Source organism: Myotis nattereri (assembly GCF_964212035.1).
Source record: "Myotis nattereri genome assembly, chromosome: 8".
Lineage (NCBI taxonomy): Eukaryota > Metazoa > Chordata > Mammalia > Chiroptera > Vespertilionidae > Myotis > Myotis nattereri.
Genome location: NC_138083.1, coordinates 37,714,052 through 37,738,841, shown reverse-complemented (window position 1 = coordinate 37,738,841; position 24,790 = coordinate 37,714,052). Strand labels below are relative to the sequence as shown.

Here is a 24,790-nt window from a genome sequence, read left to right as displayed (position 1 = left end):
ACAGAAGCAGGGTCTGGGGTCCTCCTCCTTCCCTCTTCTCACACGCCCCTGGATGCTGTGCTCCAGAACCTCAACGCTTTGGAGACACAGAAGATGAAGCAGAACCGAAAAGGATCATAAAGAAAAGGGGAAACGAGAGATGTGGGGACTTCAATGGTGTTAAGGGCAGAGCCAGCTCCCCCTCCTGGTTCTCCTGTAAGAGACCAGAGGAAGAGCCTTCCAGCTTCCTCTAGGACAGCGGTTCTCAACCTGTGGGTCGCGACCGTTTGGGGGTGGAATGACCCTTTCACAGGGGTCGTCTAAGACTACCGGAAAACACATATATAATTACATATTGTTTTTGTGATTAATCACTATGCTTTAATTATGTTCAATTTGTAACAATGAAAATACATCCTGCATATCAGATATTTACATTATGATTCATAACAGTAGCAAAAGTACAGTTATGAAGTAGCAACGAAAATAATTTTATGGTTGGGGGTCACCACAACATGAGGAACTGTATTAAAGGGTCGCAGCATTAGGAAGGTTGAGAACCACTGCTCTAGGAGCTCAGAGAACAGCCCAGTGTGCCCTTGCTGTGACCCCCACTGGTGCCCTAGCAGGACCACAGGTCCCTTGTGCTGCAGCATCAACTCTTCCCTAAAGAACAGCAAGTAGCAGTGGTGGAATTCCACAGCAGAAATAACAAAACAGAAGCTGGATCAAAAAGAGCACACAGTCCTGGCCCATGTGGCTCAGTGGTTGGGCATCTACCCATGAATCAGGACATGCCTAGGTTGCAGGCTCAATCCCCAGTAGGGGGTGTGCAGGAGACAGCAGATTGATGATTCTCTCTCATCATTTTTTTTCCCTCTCTCTCCCTTCCTCTCTGAAATAAAAAAAGAAAAGAAAAAAGAAATGCCTCCAGGGGTGGGGGAAAGGAGAAAGAAAGATGTAGTTATACAATAATTTAACTTAGAAAAGGTTCAGTTGGAAGTACACAGGTTTGAGATCATGGGTTATGGAAAAGAAAAGAGTCCTGAACAGGAACAAGCCCTTATGCTCAGCCTCCTAAAAAGAATAATGTGAATTACAAGGTTTTGTAGGAGCAGATCTAAGAAAAAAAGGCAGCAAAGGAAGAAGAAAGGGGAATAGCCTAGGACAGGGGTCGGCAAACTGCGGCTCGCGAGCCACATGCGGCTCTTTGGCCCCTTGAGTGTGGCTCTTCCACAAAATACCGACTTCTGCACATGGGCCACGAAGTTTCAATCGCACTGTACGTGCACACCCGTACATGGTATTTTGTGGAAGAGTCACACTCAAGGGGCCAAGGAGCCGCATGTGGCTCGCGAGCCGCAGTTTGCCGACCACTGGCCTAGGACATAGATATTTTCAAGAAAAAGAAGAGGAAAGGGCAGAAAGGCAGGAAATCCAAATAGAAGAAATCAGCTCCCAGTATTTTGTCAAGTGGATGGAATGAAGAGGTTGGAAAACTCACAAATGGAACATTGATTCTGACTCAAGTTGATATAAAAAAATAAATTTTTTCCAAGTGGATAAATGAAGTGCTCTATGAAATAGAGGAATGGGAAAGTGCCATTGTACTGAAATTGGGCCCCTAGAAGACTTCCAGACTATTCTTATTTATTTCATATTTCATAGACTGCTTTTTTATTTTAGGAAAAAAAATAAAAAAGATAATCCAGCTCAGCCGGTGTGGCTCAGTGGTTGAGCATCCACCCATGAATCAGGAGGTCATAGTTTGATTCCTGGTCAGGGCACAAACCCAGATTGCAGGCTCGATCCCCAGTGGGGAGTATAAGAGGCAGCTGATCGGTGATGTTCCTCTCTCATCGATGTTTCTCTCTATCCCTTTCCCTTCCCCTCTCTCTAAAAATCAATAAAAACATTTTAAAAAAAGATAAAATTTCTGGTTGCTGAAGGATCTGTTTTAATGGTGATAACCATGTTGGGCCAACCACAGTGCGAATATAAAGTAAACCTATTGAAAAGAATGTCTCATATTCTCCAGCATGTTCCATTCAAGTTTCACTTTCAACTGGTGTTTTATGTATTTCCTCATAATAGGATTTTTCATAAATTTACTGATTTGTAAGTGCTAATAATTAGCTTTAACATGCCATTTAATTTTCTAAAATGATTTACTATTACTATATCACGAAAGAACTAAGAATGTGATCCTCAGTTATTTTGTGGGAAAAGCAGTTTCAACTTTCAATCTCAAGTGTATAAAATCTATTTCATAGGAAATTATGTAAATAAAATACAATTTTTATGGTTAAAAAAATAAAAAGGAGAAAAGAATCATACCGAAGACAATACAGTGTTTCAGACACCACTGTCCTGGTTTTTGCTTAAAGGCATATTAATAACAAAAGCAACTGGGAGTTATTGGGCCAGGCACAGTCCTAAGACTTTGAAAATTTAAGTTTACTCGTCCTATGCTGCACGTGTACTATTCACTTAGTGTTTATCTGATGCATCCTGCCCATGTTGCCTGATAATTCTCCCTGAAACTCTGTGGCCACACTATACCTCTTTACCAGGACTTGAGTGCCCCCCCCCCCCCCCCCCCCCCCCCCCGATAATAGCAAACTCAAGTCAGTGGAAAACACCTGCTTGACCTACTAACTGGGTGACCATGACTTCACACTCACCTTTTCTAGGCTGCAGTTTCTTTGTAAAGTATCAGTAAATGTGTATGTGCATGTATGTGTGAGAGAGGTTAACTGGGTTAAATCTGGAATGTCAGATATGCGCAACTATCCTGGCTACGGCAGACACCACTAATCGATGGCAGCACACTTCTCTGCTGAACTAAATCTCAGCCCTGAGCTCCAGGGATCAGAGATGACATGAGTTGAAGTCTATTTTGCATCTCTGAACAAGTCTGTCTTTGAGGTCCTCTCGGCACTAACACTCTGGCGGATGGAGTGTCCAGTCTGACAGGAGCCTGTGGTGTAATAAACAGTTTTGTGGAGGGCTAGACCTAGCAAGGACAGGACTAGAAGACAAGGCTGACTGAAGGGTTGACTGCTTCCTGGAATGTAGTCAGCCTCCCTTCCTGTGTCTATGGAGGAGGAGTGAATCAGAGAAGAAACTGGGAGAGTTCAACAAGGGTGAGGGGAGGGAGGGGGGAACAAAGAAGGGAGGACAGAACATTCTGTGACTTGGATAGGAGATATTCAAGGATCCTCAAACCCAAGCTCCACAATATAGATGGAGAATTTGAGGCACAGGGAGGGGCTGGGGCCCGCCCAGAGTGACACAGAAGAGCTAAAACTAGAACTTACAGCCCGAGCAAGGGTGTTGCCCAGGGCAGGAGCACCCAGCGCAAGCACTGCCAGGGAGTGACCCCTAGTGTGTGTGTGTGCATCTGTATGTGTGTGTACACATGTGTGCACATGTGTAGGGGCAGAGAATGCAGTTGGCAGGAGCTGGGGGTGCCACCCAGCAGCCTACCATGACCACACTTGGGGTGATGTCACAGCCTCCCTTGTGATTCAGTAGGAGTGGGAGAGACACAAAGGGAGGCTGGTGGGAGGGGAGGGCCAGAAACTGTGAGGGAAGAAAGGGATAGAGGGTGCAGGGAGAGACAGAGCTGAGGGAGACAGACCAGAAGGCTGAGCTGGTGGGGAGAGAGAGAGATGGGGAGAGGGGTGGGAGGGGGAGCTAGAAGAAAGGGATGGAGGAAGGGAGAGAGGAGAGGAGAATGAGCACGAATGGAAGATGGGCAGAGGGAGAGAAGGGAAGGAGTGGAGGGAGGTTTTCTTTGTTCTTCTTTATTTTCTCAGAGGCAGAGAGAGAGGAGGCAGGATAAGGCAGACTGGGGGGTGATGAACCCCTGTGGCCTCTCCCAGGTAGGTTCTTTGGCTGGGAAGGGGCATGTATAGGCAGCCAAGCTGCTGCTTTCCCCACCATCCCAGCTGGAGCTGACCCAGCCTGCCAGTCACCTGCCAGAGCTATTTTTGGAATGTGGAATCTGGGTCAGAAAGGGGGAGGGAAAGAAGGGGTGGCTGTGGCATTGGCAGCTGGGAAGCTGGCCAATTCTGAGGAGGTGGGTGGGCACTCCATGTCGTGCCCATGGCCACTCCCCAGGGGTCCACCCTCCCAGGCTCTCACTGTCTCATTACACCGACCCCCCACCCGCACTACATCTATCTGCCTGCCTGCATATGTGCCCATGTGAAAGTGACAAAGAGCTTTCATGCCCCTCAGCAGGTGGTGGTGGTGCCCAGACTGCTCACTCCTTGGAGACAGATGCTAAGGAAAGGGGGCAGCCTTCTGACCAATGTGGCCCCTGAGGGAAGACAGTGGCTGAATAGGATGTGCCTGTGTGCCTGTGTGTTTCTATATGGAGAGAGGTGATTATGGGCAGGACTGTGCAAGTTTTACACTGATTAAGGATGCCACATAGAAGGGGGTGTGCCATTCACAATAAAGACATAATTAAATTATATACTTATTATGACAAGTTTCTAGCAGATGGCATTAACGGGTCTTATTCTGAAAAAAAAACCAAAAAACTGTACATCAGAGCAATTTTTCAAGAGATGGCAGTTAAGTGTCTGGTGGTGGCGGGGGCACTCTTTACTAACCCAGCACACAAAGGTACCATATGGACCAGCTGCAGCTCCGAGCACAGATCTGAAAATATGGTGGCTTTGCTTTTCCTGGTGAGGGAGATGAGTTTTGTGAGCATGAGGGGATTGCAGGTGGAGGAGAGAGGAGCCACTGCGGAGACCTGGAGGGAGGGCTGACCAGGGAAACGTAGGCAGTGAAATTATTTGGTGGCTCAAATCTGCTAGAGGCATGATGTCCTCATAGTTGAGAAGGTGGCATGAGCCTTAGAGACCCACACGTATGTGTGTGTGCAGATGTATGTAGATATAATGTGTACATATGAGAATATCAGTGTGCATATGTTTTTATTTATATTTTCATATCATATAGAGGTCTAAGGGTACAAAACGATATATATGCCTGTAAGTAGGTGCATATGTGCACACATGTCTGGGTAGGTTAAGATGTTGTTACATGATACCTTCTTGAGTGTTTTGGTTTGGGCTAAAACCCCAAATGAGAATAATCAAAGCTCCATATCCCTACACATAAAGCCAGATGCTGAATCATCCATGAGGGCTGTGCTGAGGGGGCGGGCTATGACTGATTGAAATTTTGGCCTCAATTCCCAACCCTTACATGTCTTTGCTATGTAACTGCAGCTTCTCCCACAAAAGGTGAGACATATTTCCCTGGACCTTGGCCTTGGACTAATACGAGTTACGTTAACCAACCAAATATGAGTAGATGTGAAAGAGAGTTGAAATATGCTTGCAAAGTGGGGTTTTCCCTTTTATACTTCTGCCACCACCATGACAAGAGCATGCCCTGGCTAGGGTAGTGATTCTAGGGGCACCCTTTAGTTCCAGGAGGAGGATGTAGGACAGAACCAGACAACTTGAACACTCATGAATGAGAAAAAATGTGTATTACTGTGTGCCACTGAAAAAGCATGCTTATTTGTTACACAGCGTTATTGTGATAATAGCTGACAGATACAGAAATTGGTACCAGGAGTAGGGTGTATTAGCAACAGAAGTATGTAGCATTGACACTGAGACCAAGTGGTGAGTATTAGGTAAAATGTTACAGTAGGCTTGAAAAAAAGGTAACCCATATCATGTAGAGATGAAATGCTTGGTAACACTGTCAATCTACAGTAACCTGAAGAAAGTACATAGATTTGGGCAAGGTTGGTTCCAGGCAAAACGTTGAAAGCAAAAGCTGGCTCCTTTGGGTGCATTTGATAACGTTGTATAAGAAAGAAAATCCATTAAAGGACTAAGGAGTGTGTAGAGGGGATATAGAGGGCCCAGAACTTGCTGAGTTGGAAAAGAAATCTGTTAACTCCAGCCTCTCTTGCTAGTAAGTCATTCTCAAATTAAGATACAAATGAAACCAAGGGCAAAGGACAAAGATCAAACCAAGGTGATGGCCAGTTAAGATACAGCATGTGGCCCAGATCAAATCAAGGGTGTGGTTGTAACATCTTTTATTAATACTCTAAAATAATAAGATGCTCTAGTGGATCCTCTTAGCTGCTCAAAAGGGCTTCCAGAAAGCTGAAAGGAGTTGGCCTGATGTACCAAAGTAGTCATAATTGAATCTAGAAAGACTGGCATGACTCAAAAATAATTGTGGGTGTGATTTTGGCACAAGGAGTTAAGTGGAATCAAATACATAGGAAACCCATAAAATGTTTGAGATAGGTGTGCAGCCAAAACTATGATCAGCTTAGGCAGAAGGGACTGAGACCATTCTAGGTGTAAAAAGACATCTGGGTCCCTAACTCCCTTTAGGGAGAAAGCAGGCTAAGAAAGTTGTTCAGCTGCCTAAAGAGCACATTCTTCAATGTTCTCTTCAGAAGTGGCCAAAAAGGCAAACAGAACAGGAAAGGCTTTCAGAGAGCAGAACGGAGAGCTGCTGAGAACAATGGGTTAGGGAGTCAATTCCCGTGGTACAGCTTGGGCCTCATCAAGGTAATTTCCTATCCCAGAGTATTCATCCAACATTTGCCCAGAAGAACTTCAGAACTGCCAGGGATCAGTAAGTCTCTGAATTCCTTTTCTCTTTTTTTTGTGAACAGGAGTGTGCATTGCAGTTATCTCGTCTCTATTTCACCAATGTATGCTGGATGTGTGGAGAGTTACGGGTAGGAGGTGGACAACTGTCTCTTTAGATTTTAGGTCACTCAATCCAGAGGAGTCACATCCAGACCTGACATAAGTCATGAGATCTTGGTGTTACGATTGGATGAAACTCGGGGGTTGGTGGGGGGTAGTTTTGAGGATAAACGTATTTTCTAAGTCAGTATGGCCAAGAGAGTGGACTGTAGTAGATTGAATTATTGACCCTGATTCTTCACTCCTTTGCCATGTAAATACAGTTTCTGACACAAAGGTGGGAGGTACTTTTCCATCCCTTGTCTTTGTTTTTTGGTTTTTTTTTGTTTTGTTTGTTTTTTTAAATTTTTTATTGATTTTTTACAGAGAGGAAGGGAGAGAGATAGTTAGAAACATCGATGAGAGAGAAACATCGATCAGCTGCCTCCAGCACATCTCCCACTGGGGATGTGCCCGCAACCCAGGTACATGCCCTTGACCGGAATCGAACCTGGGACCTTTCAGTCCGCAGGCTGACACTCTATCCACTGAGCCAAACCAGCTTTGGCCCATCCCTTGTCTTTGAACTCAGTCATATGACTTACTTTAGCCAATAGTATTTTAGCAAATATTATACAAGCAGGGGCCTTGAAATGTGCATGTATAGCTAGGCTTGCTCTCTAGTGCTCCTGCCATCACCATGAGAATATGCCCTGGGTAGGCCACTGATCACAGGAGGACCCTTCAGCCACAGAAGCAGAGCTGTCCCAGTTAATTCACAAACTTGGGAGCAAGAAATAAATGTTAACTGTTGTATCATACCGATTTTGTGGTTGGTTGTTATACAGTACTACTCTAGCAATAGCCCCCCCCCCCAGCACCCCCAGATCTGCCCCCCTGCAAATACAGGAACCCAAATAGTTCTGAGACATGTAGCCCATCATCCATCCTCAGCTCATTCATGAGTGATTGGGGTGGGGGGATATTAGTGAATGAGGGTTTATTTGAAGAAAATTGCTAGGGTGCTATATGTCCCCCCAGGCCCACTTTGTACTTAGAGAATTTCTCATGGGCCTGATGAAGTGGGAAATCTGATCATGTCCCCGAGGCTCCTATGGGGACTGTAGAGGCCTGGAAGAGCCTGGCAGGGATCCCCCGGATTTGAAGGCCATAGACCTGGGCCTTTAGAGGTCATTTGCTTGTAGACTTCTAAAATGGAGTGGCTGGCAGGGCTACCTGTGTGTGACAGCAGTTCTAGGAGGAAGGCTGTACTTTCAGAGCAGACCAATCCATACTTTCAGAGTGCTGCAAGGCAAAGGCCTCATTTCACATGGGTTATGTGGGAGCCAAGGAAGAAAGCAGGGCGGGAGCTGTCTTCAGAGAATTCTGCCCAAGTGGCTGCCTGGCAGGGCCAGGCCCCCTAGCAAAAAGAGGCTGAGTGGGGAGGAGGGGGACCACTGGATAGAGAAACAGTGGGCTGGAGGGACATGGCCCATGTCAGAAAAGAAGGCACCATGTGGCCCTGCAGGATAGGAGAAACTCCAAAAGCACCACATAGGAGAAAGAGCCAGCTTACAGCATCTGCACTAGCTACCTCGCCCTCCCACCTGGAGGGACCAGTAACGGCCACTGGAGAACAAGGAACAGAGAAGACATTGACTACCACACCCAGCTGCAGGTGCACGAGATGCTGAGGTAGACAAGTTTGAAATGAGACCAGACTGAGCTCATAATACCTGCAAAGGAGACTGTTCCTTAAGGTTTAAAAGTGGCTGGAGATAGCTCAAGGATCTGCCCATGTATCACCCAGGCAATAGGTAAACAAAGTGGATTCTTGCTCTGCCCCCCTGAAAAGACCAGTTCATTCAGTCAACAAGCTGGTTTCCTGTGTGTAGACTATCCACAGGATTCAGGTTCATTTATGAACATCAAACACCAATTAAGTACTTGAAACAGCTGTCTCTCTTTTGACAACAATCCAACACCAGTTGCCTTCAATTGTTAGGAAGCTCAGAGTCCAGTCTGATAACAGCTACCACTTGTCAGCTCCTAGTGCATGCAAGGCCCTGATAAACACTTTTTATACTCAGTCGTAATTTCATCTCCCCAAGGGCCCCCTAGGGTCTGGCTTATGCCCCAATTTACTATTTATAGATGGGGAAACAGGCTCAGGGAGAGAATCAGCTAGCCAGAGTAAGCTCAAAGCTCTCTCTACCGAACCAGATATTGTGCTATGATTTTCCTTGGCCTTGATTTTGTTGATTTTCATGGCTTGCTCTGTGACACAGGTTCTCTTCTTACCTGATCCTGCATGCATTATCGCCAGAGGATTTAGAACAAGTATCAGGAAGAGTATGAGAGAAACCTGCAAACTCACGCCTTTTGAGAAGGCTCAATGCAGATCCCATCCTCTCCCAGAAGGCTCTGCCTTCTCTGGAGGGTCCTGTCCTCCCCACAGGTTTGCATAAACGGAACTAATGCAAACAGGCGCCTAGAGCTTCAGTGAGCCCAGCCCACCAGTAGGTGGCTGCTCTGAGCCAGGGTCTTGACAGCCACTGGCAACCAAGTACTTCCCATTAGCTGGGGCCTTCTCCAGTCCCCTCTCCCGGGCCACCAGTGCTGGCAAATGCCGCTGTGACCCCCATTTGAGCACCAATTCGCCAGCTGGTGAGTAGTTCAGCCCCCAGGCCTCCTGCTTTTGCTCCTAATCATCCCTCCAATCCTGGCCAGCCCACCGCGAATTCCTCCCCAGCATTTCCCACTGGCTGCCCCTCCCCTAAGCAAAGCAAAACAAAACCCTTCCCCTCAACTCGGTACTCACTCGGAAGCGTGCGACTGTTGCTGAGGCTACTGGTGCTGGGTGGAGGGGAGAGGGACTGCAGGGAGACACTGTCCTCCTCCTGCGAGCAGCCCGCCTGGATGGCGCGCAGGTAGCTGTGGCTGCGGGAGCGGAAGTAGCTCGGCAGCGGCAAGTCAAGCGCCTCCGCCGCTGTCGACTCTGCTTCGCTGCAGACCGACTCGCAGGCCGCCTCATACTGGTCGCTCAGATCCGCCTCCCGTACCTGTCCAGGCAAAGGCAGGCGTCAGGGGCCAGCTCTGCTCACCCAGGGCCGGGCTGCTGTGTGGTTGGCTCAGGTGCTGGTGCTGGGCTGTGGAGTCTGTGGGGCCGCAACCCAGCCCACCTCCCCTCCCCGTCCCATCTCAGAATGGGATGAGCAGATGAGCCCTTGGAAATACACAGCCCTTCTCGCTCCCGGCCTCATTTTCCCCATCTCTACAATGGAGGAGAAACTGTTAACGATAGTTTCCAGGATATTAACTAGATTATACCTGTGTGTCCACACTGATGGATGATAGATTTTGCGGCCACATATAAATTTAGTGGGGGAATGTATGCTATAATAAATTGTTTTTTAAAAAAATATTTTTATTGATTTCAGGGAGGAAGGGAAAGGGAGAGATAGAAACATCAATGATGACAGAATCATTGACCCACTGCCTCCTGCACGCCCCCAACTGGGGATCGAGCCCGCAACCCGGGCATGTGCCCTTGACCGTTATTGAGCCCAGGACCCTTTAGTCAGCAGTCTGACGCTCTATCCACTGAGCCAAACCAGCTAGGGCTATAATCAGTTATTAATGTCTGCTCGGAATGCTGGAGTGAGGGGTGCCAATAGGTGTGCTAGATATTTACTATCTTAAAATTTATAAATATTTACCATCTATAAAATAGGCGTTAATTACAGACCAAATTTTATAGGATTGTTATCAAGATTAATGAGATAACTCATACCATATGCAGTGAGGGGAAGACACTTACCAGGGGAACCCAGTGAGTAAGTACAGAATCAAACACTCCAAATGCATATTTAAGGAAGATTAATCCAGCCCTGGCATACAGAGTGGATACTGGGGAGGGGTCTGGAATGGAGGGAGAGGCCAGAGATGAAACTGCTGGGATAGTCTGTTGAGAGAATTTAAGACTGGACCAGGGTAGTGGCAGTGAGGACAGATTAGTGATGCCTGCCATGGGCAGTGTGGAGAATTCCAGAATGGCTGCTATTTGCCATCTCACATCTAATTTAATCTCACCTAGATGACTTCTAAGTGTTCTTCCAAAGATGACTGATGAAGATCCTACAAATCTGCAGCTGGAGGTGTGAGCACAGAGGGTCCTCACCATACATACACTCTCCAAGCGTTCTAGAAGCATCTGCCTGACTCATGTTTTGGGTCATGTTGGTAACTGGGGATCACAAAGTATAAGCCGAGGAGTCAGCTGGCCAAAAAGAGACACTGGATAGAGGTCCTGGGGGAGGCCTGGGGCTACAGGAGAGGAAGCCCATGACTGAGCACCATGTGAAGGGAAGGATGGAGCTGGGCCTGGGCCAGCTCTGCTCTGGACCGGGCGTGTGATCTCAGGCCATCCCTATCCTCTGGGTCAGTGTTTCTCCATCTAAATGAAATGAAATGCCTGTGTACTTGTCTGACTGCATCAAGTAAAATGACATCGCCCAATTGCAAGCAAGCATATGTTTGGAAAGGTCTAAAGCTGTTACAGTAGTAACCATGTGTGGCTATTTAGGTTTAAATTAATTAAAATTAAATAAAAAATTCATTTCCTTATTCACATTTCACTTGCTCATGCTACTTTATTGGAGAGCATAGGTTACAGAACAATCCTATCACTGCAGAAAGTTCTTCTGGGTCGTGCTGATAAATTAAAAGGCAGTGTGGCATATTAAAAATGCAGGGGCTAGTAAAGAGATAGGTGTTTATCTTCCAACGCCGCGACCTGAGATATACTGAGAGGCCCTTGTGACTGCCAAGGGCAATGAGGTCTTGCTTTGGAATTTCACAGTAATGGCTCAGCTCTGGAACTAGACTGCCAGGGTTTCAATCCCTGGTTCATAATTTCCTCACAATACGAAGGTGGGCAAGTCATTTAACTGTTCAGTGCTTCAGTTTCCCCACCTATAAAATGGAGGCTAATACTGCTTTCAGCCTTTTGGCTAAGATCGAGGGTATAACATGGGGACTAGTTATAGACCAAATTTCATAGGATTGTTATCAAGATTAAGTGATATAATTAATACCACGGATTTAGAATAGTGTCTGGGAGAGTAAGCACCTGTTAACCTGTACCTAGTATCATGGGCAGCTCTGTGGGGTGAGTGCAAGGATTTGTAAGTGTTGGTTAAGATGCTTGCACACTCTGGCGGTGTGGGGGTGGGGGTGGGTCACATGGTCAGTGCTGGGGGCATGTGTATCCCTGAGGACACACTGTGTGCAGGGAACTGCCCTGTGGGTTGCCTGGCCTACTGTGGACTCCCAAAGACCTTCGAGGATAATGTGACATTGGGGTGGGAGGCACATAAGGCATCCATGTCTGGCATCAGGCAATATGGGGCCCAGTCCTAGTTAGTTCTGCCTTTGTAGAATGTGGCCTTAGACAAGTCCCTTGCCTACTCCTGGACACAATGAGGGGTTGAGCTCAGAGCACCTTTCCTGCTCTAGTTTTTGGTCTTGGGGCTTGGAGGGAGGAGAGGGTCAATGGGGGGGGGGGGGTAGGAGAGGGCCACTTCCAGGGGCAGGATGAGTGTGCATGGGAGGGAAGCACCCTTACCAAAGACAATACCAGGACTGGCCCCGCCTCCATCAACTTTTGTAAAATTGAAAAGTCTCTGCATTCAGAAAGTCCCAACATCTTTAAAGGCCCAAAAAGGAGAAAAGTTAGGGCATCTCGGGGCTGAGGTCAATACCACCAGCCCTCAGCCTGTCCAAATAAAACAGTCTGCCCAGGATTTTCCCCAGCGTTGGGGGAGGTGAGGAGGGAGGGAGCCAGAAGACTCAGGGAATGCTTCCCCTTGTCCTGGAGTTATTTCTTACCCTATTCATAGAACCTCACCCATTCTTTCCTATTCTGGGGAGGAGGAAACAGGCATAGAGAAGTGAAGCAATAGGGCAAGGAGTGGAAGGTTAAGGCGCCAACATGAGTCTAGACTCCACCTTCATTGGAAGTGGCTTTCCTGGTGCTGGCTCTGCTTTTACCTATTCAGGCTGGGAGCTAGGATCACCCAGATGCCAGACCTAAGACCCAGCTCTGGATTCTGGGATTGGGGTACGAAAAAATGGTAAACATACTGACCTGCTGCTCATGGCCAAACAACTGGGGGATCAGGGAGGCCTGTCCGAAAATCTGCAGAAAGAGAAGCGGAGGGTTATGGGGAGACCAGGGCTGGGGCTGGGCTTGGTTGTTCAGGCTCGGCTGCAATAGAACTTGTGGCTGGCTGGTCTAACCTCTTCCTCAGACTGGCTGTAGCCCAGGTGCTAGGAGGTCTCACTTGGCTTCCTCCAGGGATGGGAGGCTCACTCCTTCAGGGGATTTGTAATATGCTGTGGTCTGGCCCCTGGCACCACGGATGCCCTGTCTGCTGCCTCTTACCTGGCAGGCATCTCCCAGGACCTGTAGTTTAGGGACAGAGCCCAGAGCCTTCTCTTCCCTGGTCAGGGCCTGCACAGTCCAATGCCTGGTGGGACAAGCTCTCTCAGACAGGAATCAAGGCTGCAGAGACACAGCTTAGAGCTGACAAATCTCTGACTTTGGCTCAGGTCGCTCAAGCTTCTGGGGGTGAATGTTTGGGGGTTCAGAGGACCCTATGCTAGGACAGAGCTGGGGCTAGTCAGGGGGTAATAGGAGAGACCTGCTGGGGTCCCCAGCCTGGCTGATATCTTGTGCCTTTTTGTGTAGCTAAAGGACAAAAATGTTCCAAATGCCAGGGCCAGGCAGGGGATGAAGATGGGTGTGAGAGAGAGACAGACAGACCCAGAGAGGAACATGGAAATGAGACACACTAGAGTCAGAGAAAAATGTGAACGAGGTGAGAGAAAAACAGAGGGCGACAGGTACAGACAGGAAGACTGAGAGCCGAGCGAAGAGAACATGATAGAATGGGAGAGACAGGGAGGGAAGCTGTCCATCCAGCACACACCTGCATGCCCTGTGCCCCGTACTGGGGACACTGTGGGGAACAAGCAAGGCCCTCACTTTTAGGAAGCTCTCAGTCTTAAGAGTGAGACAGATATTCAGTAAAGAAGTAAACAAATGTAATTCTAGATCGTGATAAGTGCTGCCAAGAAAATGAAGCACTTTACACGAGAGGGCAGCTACTTTACACGAGAGGGCAGGCCCCTCTGAGGAGGTGACATTTGAGCCAAGACCTGAAATGCAGGGAAGAGTCAGCCATGCAAAGATTTGATAGGAGAGTGCTCCTGGGAGAGGGAATAGCAAATGCAGTGACCTGGGCAGGGATAAGATGTGTAAGGAGCAGAGAGGAGGCCAGTGTGGACAGAGCAGGGTGAGTCACAGAGCAAACTGAGATCATGTCCCAGAGGGAGGCAGGGCCTCACAGCACCCAGTAAAGACTCCGGCTCTCACCTGGGTGTGGTGGGAGCCATGGGAGGGTTTGAGCAGGGGTAGGGTGTGATCTGACTTTAGTCTTTCACTGTATATTTCTTTTTTTATTTTTATTGATTTCAGAGAGGAAGGGAGAGGGAGAGAGAGATAAAAGCATCAACGATAAAAGAGAATCATTGATTGGCTGCCTCCTGCACTCCCCATACTGGGGATTGAGCCCACAACCTGGGCATGTGCCCTGACTGGGAATCAAACCTTGATCTCCTGGTTCATAGGTCAATGCTTAACCACTGAGCCACGGTGGACAGGCCACTGTATATGTAATTTTAAAAAATTGCCATAGCCGGTTTGGCTCACTGGATAGAGCATCGGCCTGGGGACTGAAGAGTCCCAGGTTCGATTCTGGTCAAGGGCATGTACCTTGGTTGTGGGCACATCCCCAGTAGGGGGTGTGCAGGAGGCAGCCGATCGATGCTTCTCTCTCATCGATGTTTCTAACTCTCTGTCCCTCTCCCTTCCTCTCTGTAAAAAATCAATAACATATATTAAAAAAATAAAAAATTATTGATTTGAGAGAGAGAGAATGAGAAATATCTATTTGTTTCACTTATTGATACAGTCATAGGTTAACTCTTGAATGTGCCCTTACTGGGGATTGAACCCCAAACCTTGGCATATAGGGATGGCATTTTAACTAATTGAGTTACCTGGCCAGGGCCTGACTTAAGTCTTTTAAAAGCTCTCTCTGGCCACTGAGACCACAGTGGAGGTGGCAGGCATGGAGGCCAGGACAACTATTCAGGTAAGACTTGGTGGGGCCAGGATGAGGGTGGCAGAGGGTCCCATGTCTGGGATGCTGTACCCCTCCCCACACCTGAGGTCAGTCTCCTTGGAGTCTGGGAATGACAATCTGAGGTTGGGGGCCTGGGAAAGGTTTGGCCAGACTAGGAATAATGGAGTGTTGAGGAGTTGGGGGTTCCAAAGCCTTCTGATTCTAAGCAGTCCATTAGCCTGGGCCATGAGACTGCACACAGAGAGAAGGCTGGGTCCGCATCTGGCTGCCCTCGCTGCCTTGCTGTACTACTATTGGCCGGAGTATGCTCCCTCTGGGCCTTGTCTCCAAGTCCACTCCATGGGGGAAGCCCTCAAGCCTTGGCTAGTTCCACCTTTGCAAACTCTAAAGTACTGAACACCTGGCAAGGGCTGGGATCCAGAGGTGGGTCTGACAGCTCTGGATTCCTACCCAGCTTTGCCTCCTCCTAGTTGTGTGACCTCACCTCTCTGAGTTGCAGTATCTTCATCTTTGAAATGAGGATAAAAGTAATAATGCCCCCTCTGGGGGTGGCTGTGAGGGTTCGAGGAGCTGAGAATTAAAAGTGCAGCACCGTATGCTTATTGCTGTTAGTAGTCCAGAGTGGAGAAGCAATTTGTGTGAAGTCACACAGCAAGATAGCGATAAGCACCATAAAGGTAGCGACCCTTTGCTGGGCACTTTATGTTCATTATCTCATTGATTCCTCATGACCTGTTGAAATAGAAATTACCACCCTCTTGTAGTAAATCAGGGAACACGGTCTGGGAGGAAGCGACTTGTTCTGGGTTCCTCTAGTCAGTGACAAGATGGGGCCCAAACCCAGGTCTCCAGGTCCCTAACCTCAGGGCTCCTGCGTCTACAACCATGGTGTGGGCCCTCCCTCAGGACCCACCTTAGGCCATGCAATGTCAGGCCCTGTGACCGCTCACCAGCCGCAGGACAGTCAGTGGGACAGAGAGACACACATAGGTAGCTCCGAGAACAGACTAAACAGAAGCACAATGCAGACCACTCAACAGGGGTTGGGTGTTGATGTGTGTCCCCCTGGGTGAGAGGTGGGCTCTGTCTGCCAAGCACACTGTCCTGGCTGCCCACCACCCTCACCTGGCTGATGCAGCTGGAGTCATTGAGGCTGTCGCTGATGGGGTTGTAGTCTTCCTCCCAGCTCGGACACTTGGAGGGCAGCAGCATATCCACGGAATCCAGGCGGTCCAGACTCCTGGTGGGGGTGGGGAGCAGACAGGGCTCAGCTCACCCACTGTTCAGCCTGGGAAACTGAAGCTCAGAGGGGGAAAGACTAGCCAAGGTCATCAAATGGCAGAGAGAAAAATGGAGGTCACTGCCAGCCCGAGTAATGGTGGTGGTGGTAGTGATGGTTGGGCAGTGAGCAAGGGGAGCACTCCTTGCCTTTGGAGGCCTTGTGAGGCTGGAAGGTGCAGGAGGTACACACTTGTCATGTCCGCTGCAGCCGTGAGGTGGCAGCATAAGCTTGCGTTTGACCGTTCCAATCCTGAGGTGGCCCACACCAGCTCAATGCTACAGTCCCCTCCCTTGCAGGTCTGGGGCAATTCCAGGGGCTGGACAGAGGAGGTGGGGGCAAGACCCCACAGCACTGACTCAGACTAGGGCTGCCCAAAGGGCATCAGTTTCAGCAGGATGTTCAGGTGGCCTCCACCAGGCCCCTGAAGACTCACCAATTCTCTCCATGGCCCCTGTTCTTCCATCTTTCTCACATCTACCTGACCCTGCTTCTGCCCCCTCCCACCCCCTCACTGCTCTGGGGACAAGGTCCAAGCAGCCAACAGCTCAGGCTCTTGCTATAGACGGGCTTGGATTGGAGTCCAGCTTCCTCACTGGGTGACCCTGGGCAAGTCATCACCCTTGTTTAAGCATCAGTTTCCTCACCTATTAAGTGGGAATGACACTGTGCGTGCCTGCGGGGCTGTGACGGGGAGGATTCAGTGATGCGGATTAAAGTGCACTGGGGCAGTAGATCCCAGAGTACAGCAAGTGCTAGCAGACGGTCCTCAGTACTATTACTGCTACCATTATTGATTGATTTCCTCTTATTCAGGGCCTCTGCCCTGGTCCTAACCACCTCTCCAACATCAGTGTCCATTGGTCATTCATAGAATTGTGGGGTCTCAGGCCTAAAAGAGGTCTTAGAGATCAGCTAGCTCATCCCTCTCACTTAAAGATGGGGAAAATGAGGCTCAGAGAGGGACTGACCTGGGACTGGCCAGTAGTGTCCTGAATTCCCTCCAGCAGACCATTCCCTGCCTCTGTCCCAGCCAGCGAGACTCCTGGCTTCTCCCCTCACTGCCTCAGTCCTGCTGTCGCCTGGCCTGTCTTTCCTCTGTCTCAGTCCTCCCAAACTACCTCCTCCATGAAGCCTGGGTCTACGCCCCCAGTAGTTGGGGAACTAGGACTAAGCTTGTTTCCTTTAACTCTCCCTAGTCTTTCTTTTGTTTGTTTCTGACTTGCTTCTGTTTTTCTTCCTCAGTGGACTTTGAACCCCCTATACCAAGTTTCACCCGTTTTGTACTCATTCGATAGACTTTCCATAACTTGCCTCTCATTCTTTTCTGTTCTAATCCCCATGGCGACTTCTGCATGTGAACGCCTCACCTCTTTCTCTAACATTTTAATTGCTGCTTTCTGTGTGCATATGTTTCATTTGTTCACACTTTCACGAACTCTTCCAAGTCTTAAAGCAACAGGATAAGGCTTGAATAGTGGAATTGCAGGCGGGTGATGGGACAGGTGAAGGCTGTCTATCTCTCTTTGACTTCTGGATCCTCCCTCCTTCCCAATCTTGGAGCTCACCCCAGGGGTCCATTACAGAGGGATGGGCAGAGGGGCCTCTGACCTTTCCTGGGCAGTGCTAACATAAGTGGTGACCTTGGTTCTCCTCGCCTGAAGTACAGTGTTCCCTGGGGCAGGTCTTATGTGAGAGTGGGATTCACCTGGGGATGGCACTCCTAAGGGTAGGGTTTACCTGGGCCAGTCACTCTAGAGAGGCTTTCCTGGTTTACCAAAGGATGAGGCTCACCTGTGGCCAGAACTTAACTGGGCGGGGAGGGGGGGGCAGTTATGAGATGGTTCACCGAATGGAGGGGCTTTCCAAAGTCAACTCATCCAAGTGCAAGGGCCAACCTAAGGACGGGCATCTCAGGTAGGAGGCTCATGTGAAGGCGGGTTCACCTAGGGGGCTCGTATCGTTGTGGGCTCGGGTTCACCTGGATCTGAGGCAAGATTCATCTGTGAGGTTGGGCTCTCTGGGGGCAGCCGAAAAGGAGGAAGGAGAGGTTCCCAGGGATGGGGCATAACTGTGAGGGGCTCACCTAGGTGGTAAGGCTTACCTGTGAGCGGGGCTGGTAGGAAGCGTGATGAGGCTTCCCCAGGGGAAGAATTCCTGTGCGGGCAGGGCTCACCTGAAGGGGCGGAGCTCCAATGAAGCCGGGTTAACCTGTGGGTGGGGCTTTCACGGGCGGGGCAGGGGCTCAGATGAGAATTGAGATCTCCTGGGGCCCGATTGGACGTGATGGACCAGAGGGCGGGGCTTCGGGGCAGGGCTTGCCTGGGCGGGGCTCTAGGGGGAGGGACTGCGCGTTCACCTGCGCGGGTTGCTCTGCTCTCCCAGCGACTGCTGCGTGGCCCTCAGGTAGCTCTGGCGCCGCGCCGCCGTCTTGGGTGAGGGCTTGGGGCTGCCGCCAGAGTCGTCGCTGTCCTCGTCGCCCATGGCCTTGATGTAGCTGCCGCTGCGCATGCGTCGGCAGGGGATGTGGCCCTCCGCCGTGGTGTCCGCATCGTGTGGGGACAGCAGTGCGGTGCTCCACTCGCCGCCACCGCCGCCGGGCACCTGGGGATGGGAGGAACGGCCTCAGCACAGACACTTCCGGGGAAGCGCCGGCCGCTCAGCCTCGGGCCCCCCAGCTCGGAGAGCTCAGCCTTTGGTGCTGGGCACTGCCATGGAAGCAGCCCGGGCTGGGAAGGATAGCTGGGTTCCAGAGCCGGCTCTGCCACAGCTTCTCTATGGGCCGTACATACGCAAGTCCCTGCCCATCTACGACCTGAGTTCTCCATGGATCCAGGCTGGGTGCCCCAGCAAAACTGCCCAAGGATGTATGCTCACAAAGGCCTCCACGGCAGCTACCTTCCTGAGTAGCCAGTGTTCATCACCTCCCCTGCCATCTCAGAGGGTGGCTTTGATCCATCCCGCTGCACAGATGAGAACAGCAGGCCTGAGGGAGGTCCCCAGACCTGACACCAAGAACCCCGCCTTAGGATGGGAGAGAACGATGGCATATCAGTATGGGGGTTGCATCCTCCAAGCCAATCACAATCCCTCATCCCACAGGTCAGTAAACTGAGGCACTGGAGAGCTGGCTTCCAGGATGGAGCAGCCGCTTGGTAAGCTGGGAAAGGGGTTTTACCTTCTGAACCTCGGGCATCCCACCTGTGGAAGGGGTTGTGATAAGGGCAAGTGAGATCACAGCTGTGAGGCAGTCTTAGTCCACAGTGGTTACAGTGGCAGAAACCAACAGAGGGGAACCCCTCTGTCCTTCTAAGGCCAGGCTCTGCTCCAGGGCTGCACCCACAGCCTACACCCCTCGTTCATCTAATACACACATGTACACGCAGTGGATGTTCACCTCGTGATGAATGAGGATGCATATCTCAGCACTTACATGCACCTCAGTGCCTCAGCACAGAGTAAACAGGCCTTGTCCTGTGTACATATCTGAGAGCAAGCATACTTTCCCATACACACCCATCTCACCAAGGATGCACCCCAGTAGCCCCTACATCATGTGTACACCCCTCAACATGTATACAACGTGAACCCGGAGCATACTCACACATCTCACATACATGCTTGCCACCATTGCATCATGGACACATCTCAACATGTGCCCAGATCACCATATCTTTTCCTCAACACATAGGACACACCCTCACTAGGTCTATACTTCACCGTGGATGCCCAGGTACGCATATTTCTCAGTGTACACAACGTATCCATTCTTCACTAGGTACACAAATGCACACTCCCCAAATCAGCATGGCTGCACAGGCACCATAAATACCACATTGCCAGTGGCCAAGTCCCAGCTGAGGGAGGGATGGTCAATCTCTGGACTCCCACCCTAGGGGCTCCCTCCAGCCTTCTCAAACCCCTTTCCCCGGCTGACTACCCGGACAGTCACGAGAGCCTGTACATTTTATCCCCAAACCATTTGCTAGTCCAGCCTCCCTACCTCTCTATCTGTCCCTGGGAACACGGCCTTGTATATTTCTGCTCAAAATGTGTTGCAACCATAGCCCCCACCCATCTCCCTCTCTGTATGCAAGCAAGCAGCGCAGCCTCAGGGCCTGCAGGCTCACCCTTTCATGGTGTTTTGGAAGCATTTTCACATGATCAGACCAACCATACCATTTTGAGAGAGACCCAGGTCACCCAAAACTCTTGCTTATATTTCTAAACTAGGAAGTGGATTGAGAGCCATAAAAGCCTTAAATATATAAAGTACTACCTAGATTTCATTTTCTCCCTATTAAAAAAATAGCCTTTCTCCCCCTTAGTCTCACTGCTTTGGAATTTTATATAGAATGACAAGAACTCAGGCCTTTGTCAGACTTTGATGTTCATTGGTTCAAAACGCATCTAATGTATTCCCAAAGCCTGGCCAGGCCTGCACTGGCATATCCTCCCCTCCCCCAAGGTATGCCAGCTCATTACCTACAGAAGCTGCCCCTTCCATCTTGACATGTACTTAGAATCTGCTTCCTCTAACTTCCACCCACATCCTGGGCTCTGACATCTCCGTTCCCTTGAGAAACTTGGGGGATGTGTGGCAGCGGAGATGTCTGAGCTTTCTGCCTCTTTCCTTGAGTGTGCAGTTGGTGCACAAGTGCCTCCATAAACATTCGTGTTTGAAAGAATAAAGCTCGTCCCCCAAACTGGGTTAGGGCCTCTGCACTCCTGTAGCCCTCCGTGCTTCTCCCCAGAACATCCTGCTCACATTGACATGACTGTTCATGTGTCTCTCTCCAAGCATCCTGACAATTGGGGTTATGTCTTATTTATTTCTAGTTCTGTTCATTTAAGTGTCCGTCTGTCCATCTACCACTCTCTCCTTCACATTTCCCGAGTACTTCCTCTATGCCAAACCCTGTCCTGGGCCTTGGGGGCATACAGCTGCACCAGATCTGGTCCCTGTCCTCCAGGAACCCAGTCTGGTGGGAGTAGCAAGCAGGAGGCTGGTAATTAGAACACCATGCAATTGCTCCTATGAGGTGGGTAGATGGCACAGCTTCCAGATTTGTCTTCTACGGGGCAGGGACATTTCTAGTCCCCACTCAGGGCTGATCTCAGAAGGGACCTAATCAATGTCTGCTGAGAGCATGGCCAGTGGAAGGAATCCCCTTATGAGCAGGTATCACGGGTCGCCCATTTCCTAGGGGGGTACAGAGGCCTGACTAAAACAACTTTCCAAGTGAATCTGTGACCCAGTTGGACCTCACAACCGTGCCTTCCTCACATCCCTCCCCCACTCTGACCCTTGAAGGGACTCACCTGCAGGTAGTGGTAGGCTAGACCCTGGTGGCAGGATTTGGACTTGAGCAGGCTCTTGTCCAAGGTGGCTGAGGTCTTCTGGCACACCTCGTGGGCGTGGCTGAGGGTCAGAGTGGACCAGGAGCCCCGCTTGACATAGTTGGTGTCAGTGCCCACCCCAAGGCTGGGGCAGGAGGTCGGGGGTGCGGACGGGGGTGGTGGGGCAGTCAGCTCAGTGGTATTGTTCTTGGCGGCTTTGAGCATGTGCCCACTGATGGTGTTGTAGGCGTGCATAAAGTAACGAGGCTGGCTGCGTTCTGCCTGGCGGCCTAGTGTCATCAGCCCGGAGGCTGGCCCGCTGCTGCGGAAGGCACCACCCTCACCGTCCAAGTTGTCATCGGAGCTCCACCAGCCCGAGATGTTGGAGCGGCTGCGCCGTTTGGGCTCCCCGGCCTTGGCCCGCTCCTTGCTCTTGGCCCTCCGGCCCTTGCCGTCCTCCAAGCCACCTTTCTTGCTGCCATTGGCACCGATCTTGCCTGCTGTGCCCTCCATTGAGGGTGCCTTGGTGAAGAAGAGCCTCTGGACCGAGTGGACCAGGTGACGGATGCGACCGGGACTCTCGCCCCGGGCCTTGGCCTCACCGCGGGGGAACTGGAGAGTGCTGAAGCCGTCTCGGTGGATGGGCAGTTGCTTCTCAAACTGGTCCAGGAGGTTGGCGGGCAGCCGGTTGATCTTGGTGGCCTGGGCATGGCTGGGGAAGGGGCTCTCTTCTGGCACCTCGAAGTGGGAATTATAGTGGATGCGGGGGAAGGTACTGCTTGGTGGTGGCAGCTGGTTGTTGAGTGGGAAGAGACTATCCCCTGGCAAAGCATTCTGCCCAGGGAAGCGAGCCTCCCGGGCAAAGGCCTCTGTGGGCGACAGCAGGTAGGGGTTGCGGTCAGGCCCTGCAAACAGGGGCTCGTGTGGTGGGTCCAGGCTGTCGGAGAGGTGGCGGGGGCGGCTGTCACCGAGGCCTTTCATGATCTCGGCCCTTGGGGCAGGGCCGTCACCCTAGCGGGGTGCCCGGGTCACCTCTCCCGGGCAGCGGCTATCCTGGGGAGAGAAGACAGAAAGGGGTCAGCTGGATTTGGAGGGGATAGGGTGTTGGTCCTCTAGGAGGACCACATGAGTGTGAACCTGGGCCCCTGGCCACCTCCCCCAGCCTCAGACATTGTCTCCTGGAGCTGCCCAGTGAGGCTGAGCTCCAGCTGCCCACAGTGGTCATTTGCTTGATAATGCTCCCTTCTTCTTCTTTTTTTAATCCTCACCTGAGGATTTTTAAAAATATTGATTTTTAGAGAGAGAGGAAGGGAGAGAGGGGGAAACATCAGTGTGAGAGAAAAATCAATCGGTTGCCTGCTGTGTGCACCCTGACTGGGGATCAAACCTGAAACCTAGATATGTGCCCTGACCAGGAATCGCACCTGCAACCTTTTGGTGTATGGGATGATGCTTCAACCAACTGGGAATCGAGTTTGCAACTCAGGCATGTGCCCTGAGCCACCCGGCCAAGGCTGATAACGCTCCTTTCATTGGCTGCCTCTCCTTCCCTGCCTTACGTTCCCCTCCCACACTGAGCTGTCTACTCCTAAATGAAGTACTTGCACTTGAATCCTTGTCTTGGGCATGTGTCTGGGGAACCCCAACTATGACAGTCCCCGAGTCACAGTGATTCTGCCTTGGTTATGTTTCCTGATGGCATCCCTTCTCTGTATGCTCTGCTTCTGTCACTCCCACGCTGGGGTCCAGGAAACTTTCTTTTCTCCAATACCTTGTTCATCTTTTGAGTTAGAAACTTAATTCACTTATTGCCTGACTTTCTTATACCTAACAAATGTGTCATTGGAAAGGCAAGTACCCATTTGGCTTCATCTCATAGAGTTCATTTCCCCACAGATATTTTTTCCTCCCTTAAAAAAGAATTAAGGTGAAATCCACATAACATATTAAAGTGTACAATTCAGTGACATTTAGTACATTCACAGTGCTGTGTATCTAGTTCTAAAACATGTTCTTAACCCCAAAAGGAAACGCTATACCAAGTAAGCAATTACTCCCTGTTCCTTCTCCTTCCAGCCCCTGGCAACCACCAATCTGCTTTCTGTTTCTATGGATTTACCTATTTCCCATGGGTCTTATTTTTATTGTGATAAAATACAGAACACAAAATTTGCCACTTTAACCATGTGTAAGTGTACAGTTCAGTGGCATTAATTACATTCACAATGTTGTGCAACTACCACCATTACCAATGTCCAAACTTTGTTCATCAGCCCAAAGAGAAATTCTATAACCATTAAGCAATAACTCCTTATTCTCTGCCCTCCCCGAGTCCCTGGTGATTTTTAATCTACTTTCTATCTCAATTAATTTGCCCAGTCTAGATATCACATAACTGGAATCATATAACACTTGTCCTTTTGTTTAACATTTTTTTTCTTTTAAAAAATTAATTTATTTAGAGAGAGAGAGGAAAAGAGGAATTTGCTGTTCCACTTATTTATCTCTTCACTGGTTTCTTCTTGTATGTGCCCTGATTGGGGATCGAACCTGCAATCTTGGCGTATCGGGATGATGCTCTAATCAACTGAGTTACCCGGCCGGAACACTTGTCCTTTTGTATCTGGCTTATTTCACTAAGCATACTGTGTTCAAGATTGATCCATATTGTAGCATATATATATCAGAAAGTCATTTCTTTTTATGGTTGATTAATATGCCATAGTATGTATATGCCACATTTTGTTTGTCCATTCATCTACTGTTGGGCATGTGGGTTGTTTCCACCTTTTGGTTTATGAATAATGCTATAATGAACAATGCATACAAGTATCTGTGTGAGTCCCTGCTTTTGATTCTTTTGGGTATATACCTTGGGGTAGAATTGCTGGGTCATATGGTAATTCTGTGTTTAATTTTTTGAGGAACTGCCAAACTGTTTTTCCACAGTGGTTGTGCCATTTTATATCCCATCAGCAATGTGTGGGGTTCCTATTTCTCCACATACTCACCAATACTTGTTGTTGTTTTTGAATATGTTCTTATTGATTTTAGAAAGAGAAGAAAGGAGAGACAGAGAGAGATACAAACATCAATGTGAGAGAGAATCATTAATCAACTGCCTCCTGCATGTCCCCTACAGGGGATCAAGCCTATAACCTGGGCATGTGCTCTGACAGGGACTCAAACTGTGACCTCTTGGTTCATGGGTCACACCCAACCACTGAGCAACACAGGCTGGGCCCAACACGTGTGCTTTTCTTTTTTAAATATATCCGTTCTAGTAGGTA

The 24,790-nt window shown here is 49.6% G+C and overlaps 1 protein-coding gene across 2 annotated transcripts in view; it reads right to left on the bottom strand.

Moving 5' to 3' along the window:
• DLGAP4 (DLG associated protein 4) overlaps positions 1 to 24,790 on the bottom strand; it is a 182,299-nt gene that overhangs the window by 55,423 nt on the left and 102,086 nt on the right. For both annotated transcript variants that reach the window (XM_081097068.1, XM_081097059.1), the window contains 5 exons: positions 21,483 to 22,553; positions 18,520 to 18,764; positions 16,007 to 16,121; positions 12,820 to 12,870; positions 9,493 to 9,733 (listed from right to left, as the gene is read on the bottom strand). In XM_081097068.1, the coding sequence (XP_080953194.1) occupies positions 9,493 to 9,733; positions 12,820 to 12,870; positions 16,007 to 16,121; positions 18,520 to 18,764; positions 21,483 to 22,481 (1,651 nt within the window). In that variant the 5' untranslated portion in view covers positions 22,482 to 22,553. The remainder of the gene's footprint in view (positions 1 to 9,492; positions 9,734 to 12,819; positions 12,871 to 16,006; positions 16,122 to 18,519; positions 18,765 to 21,482; positions 22,554 to 24,790) is intronic.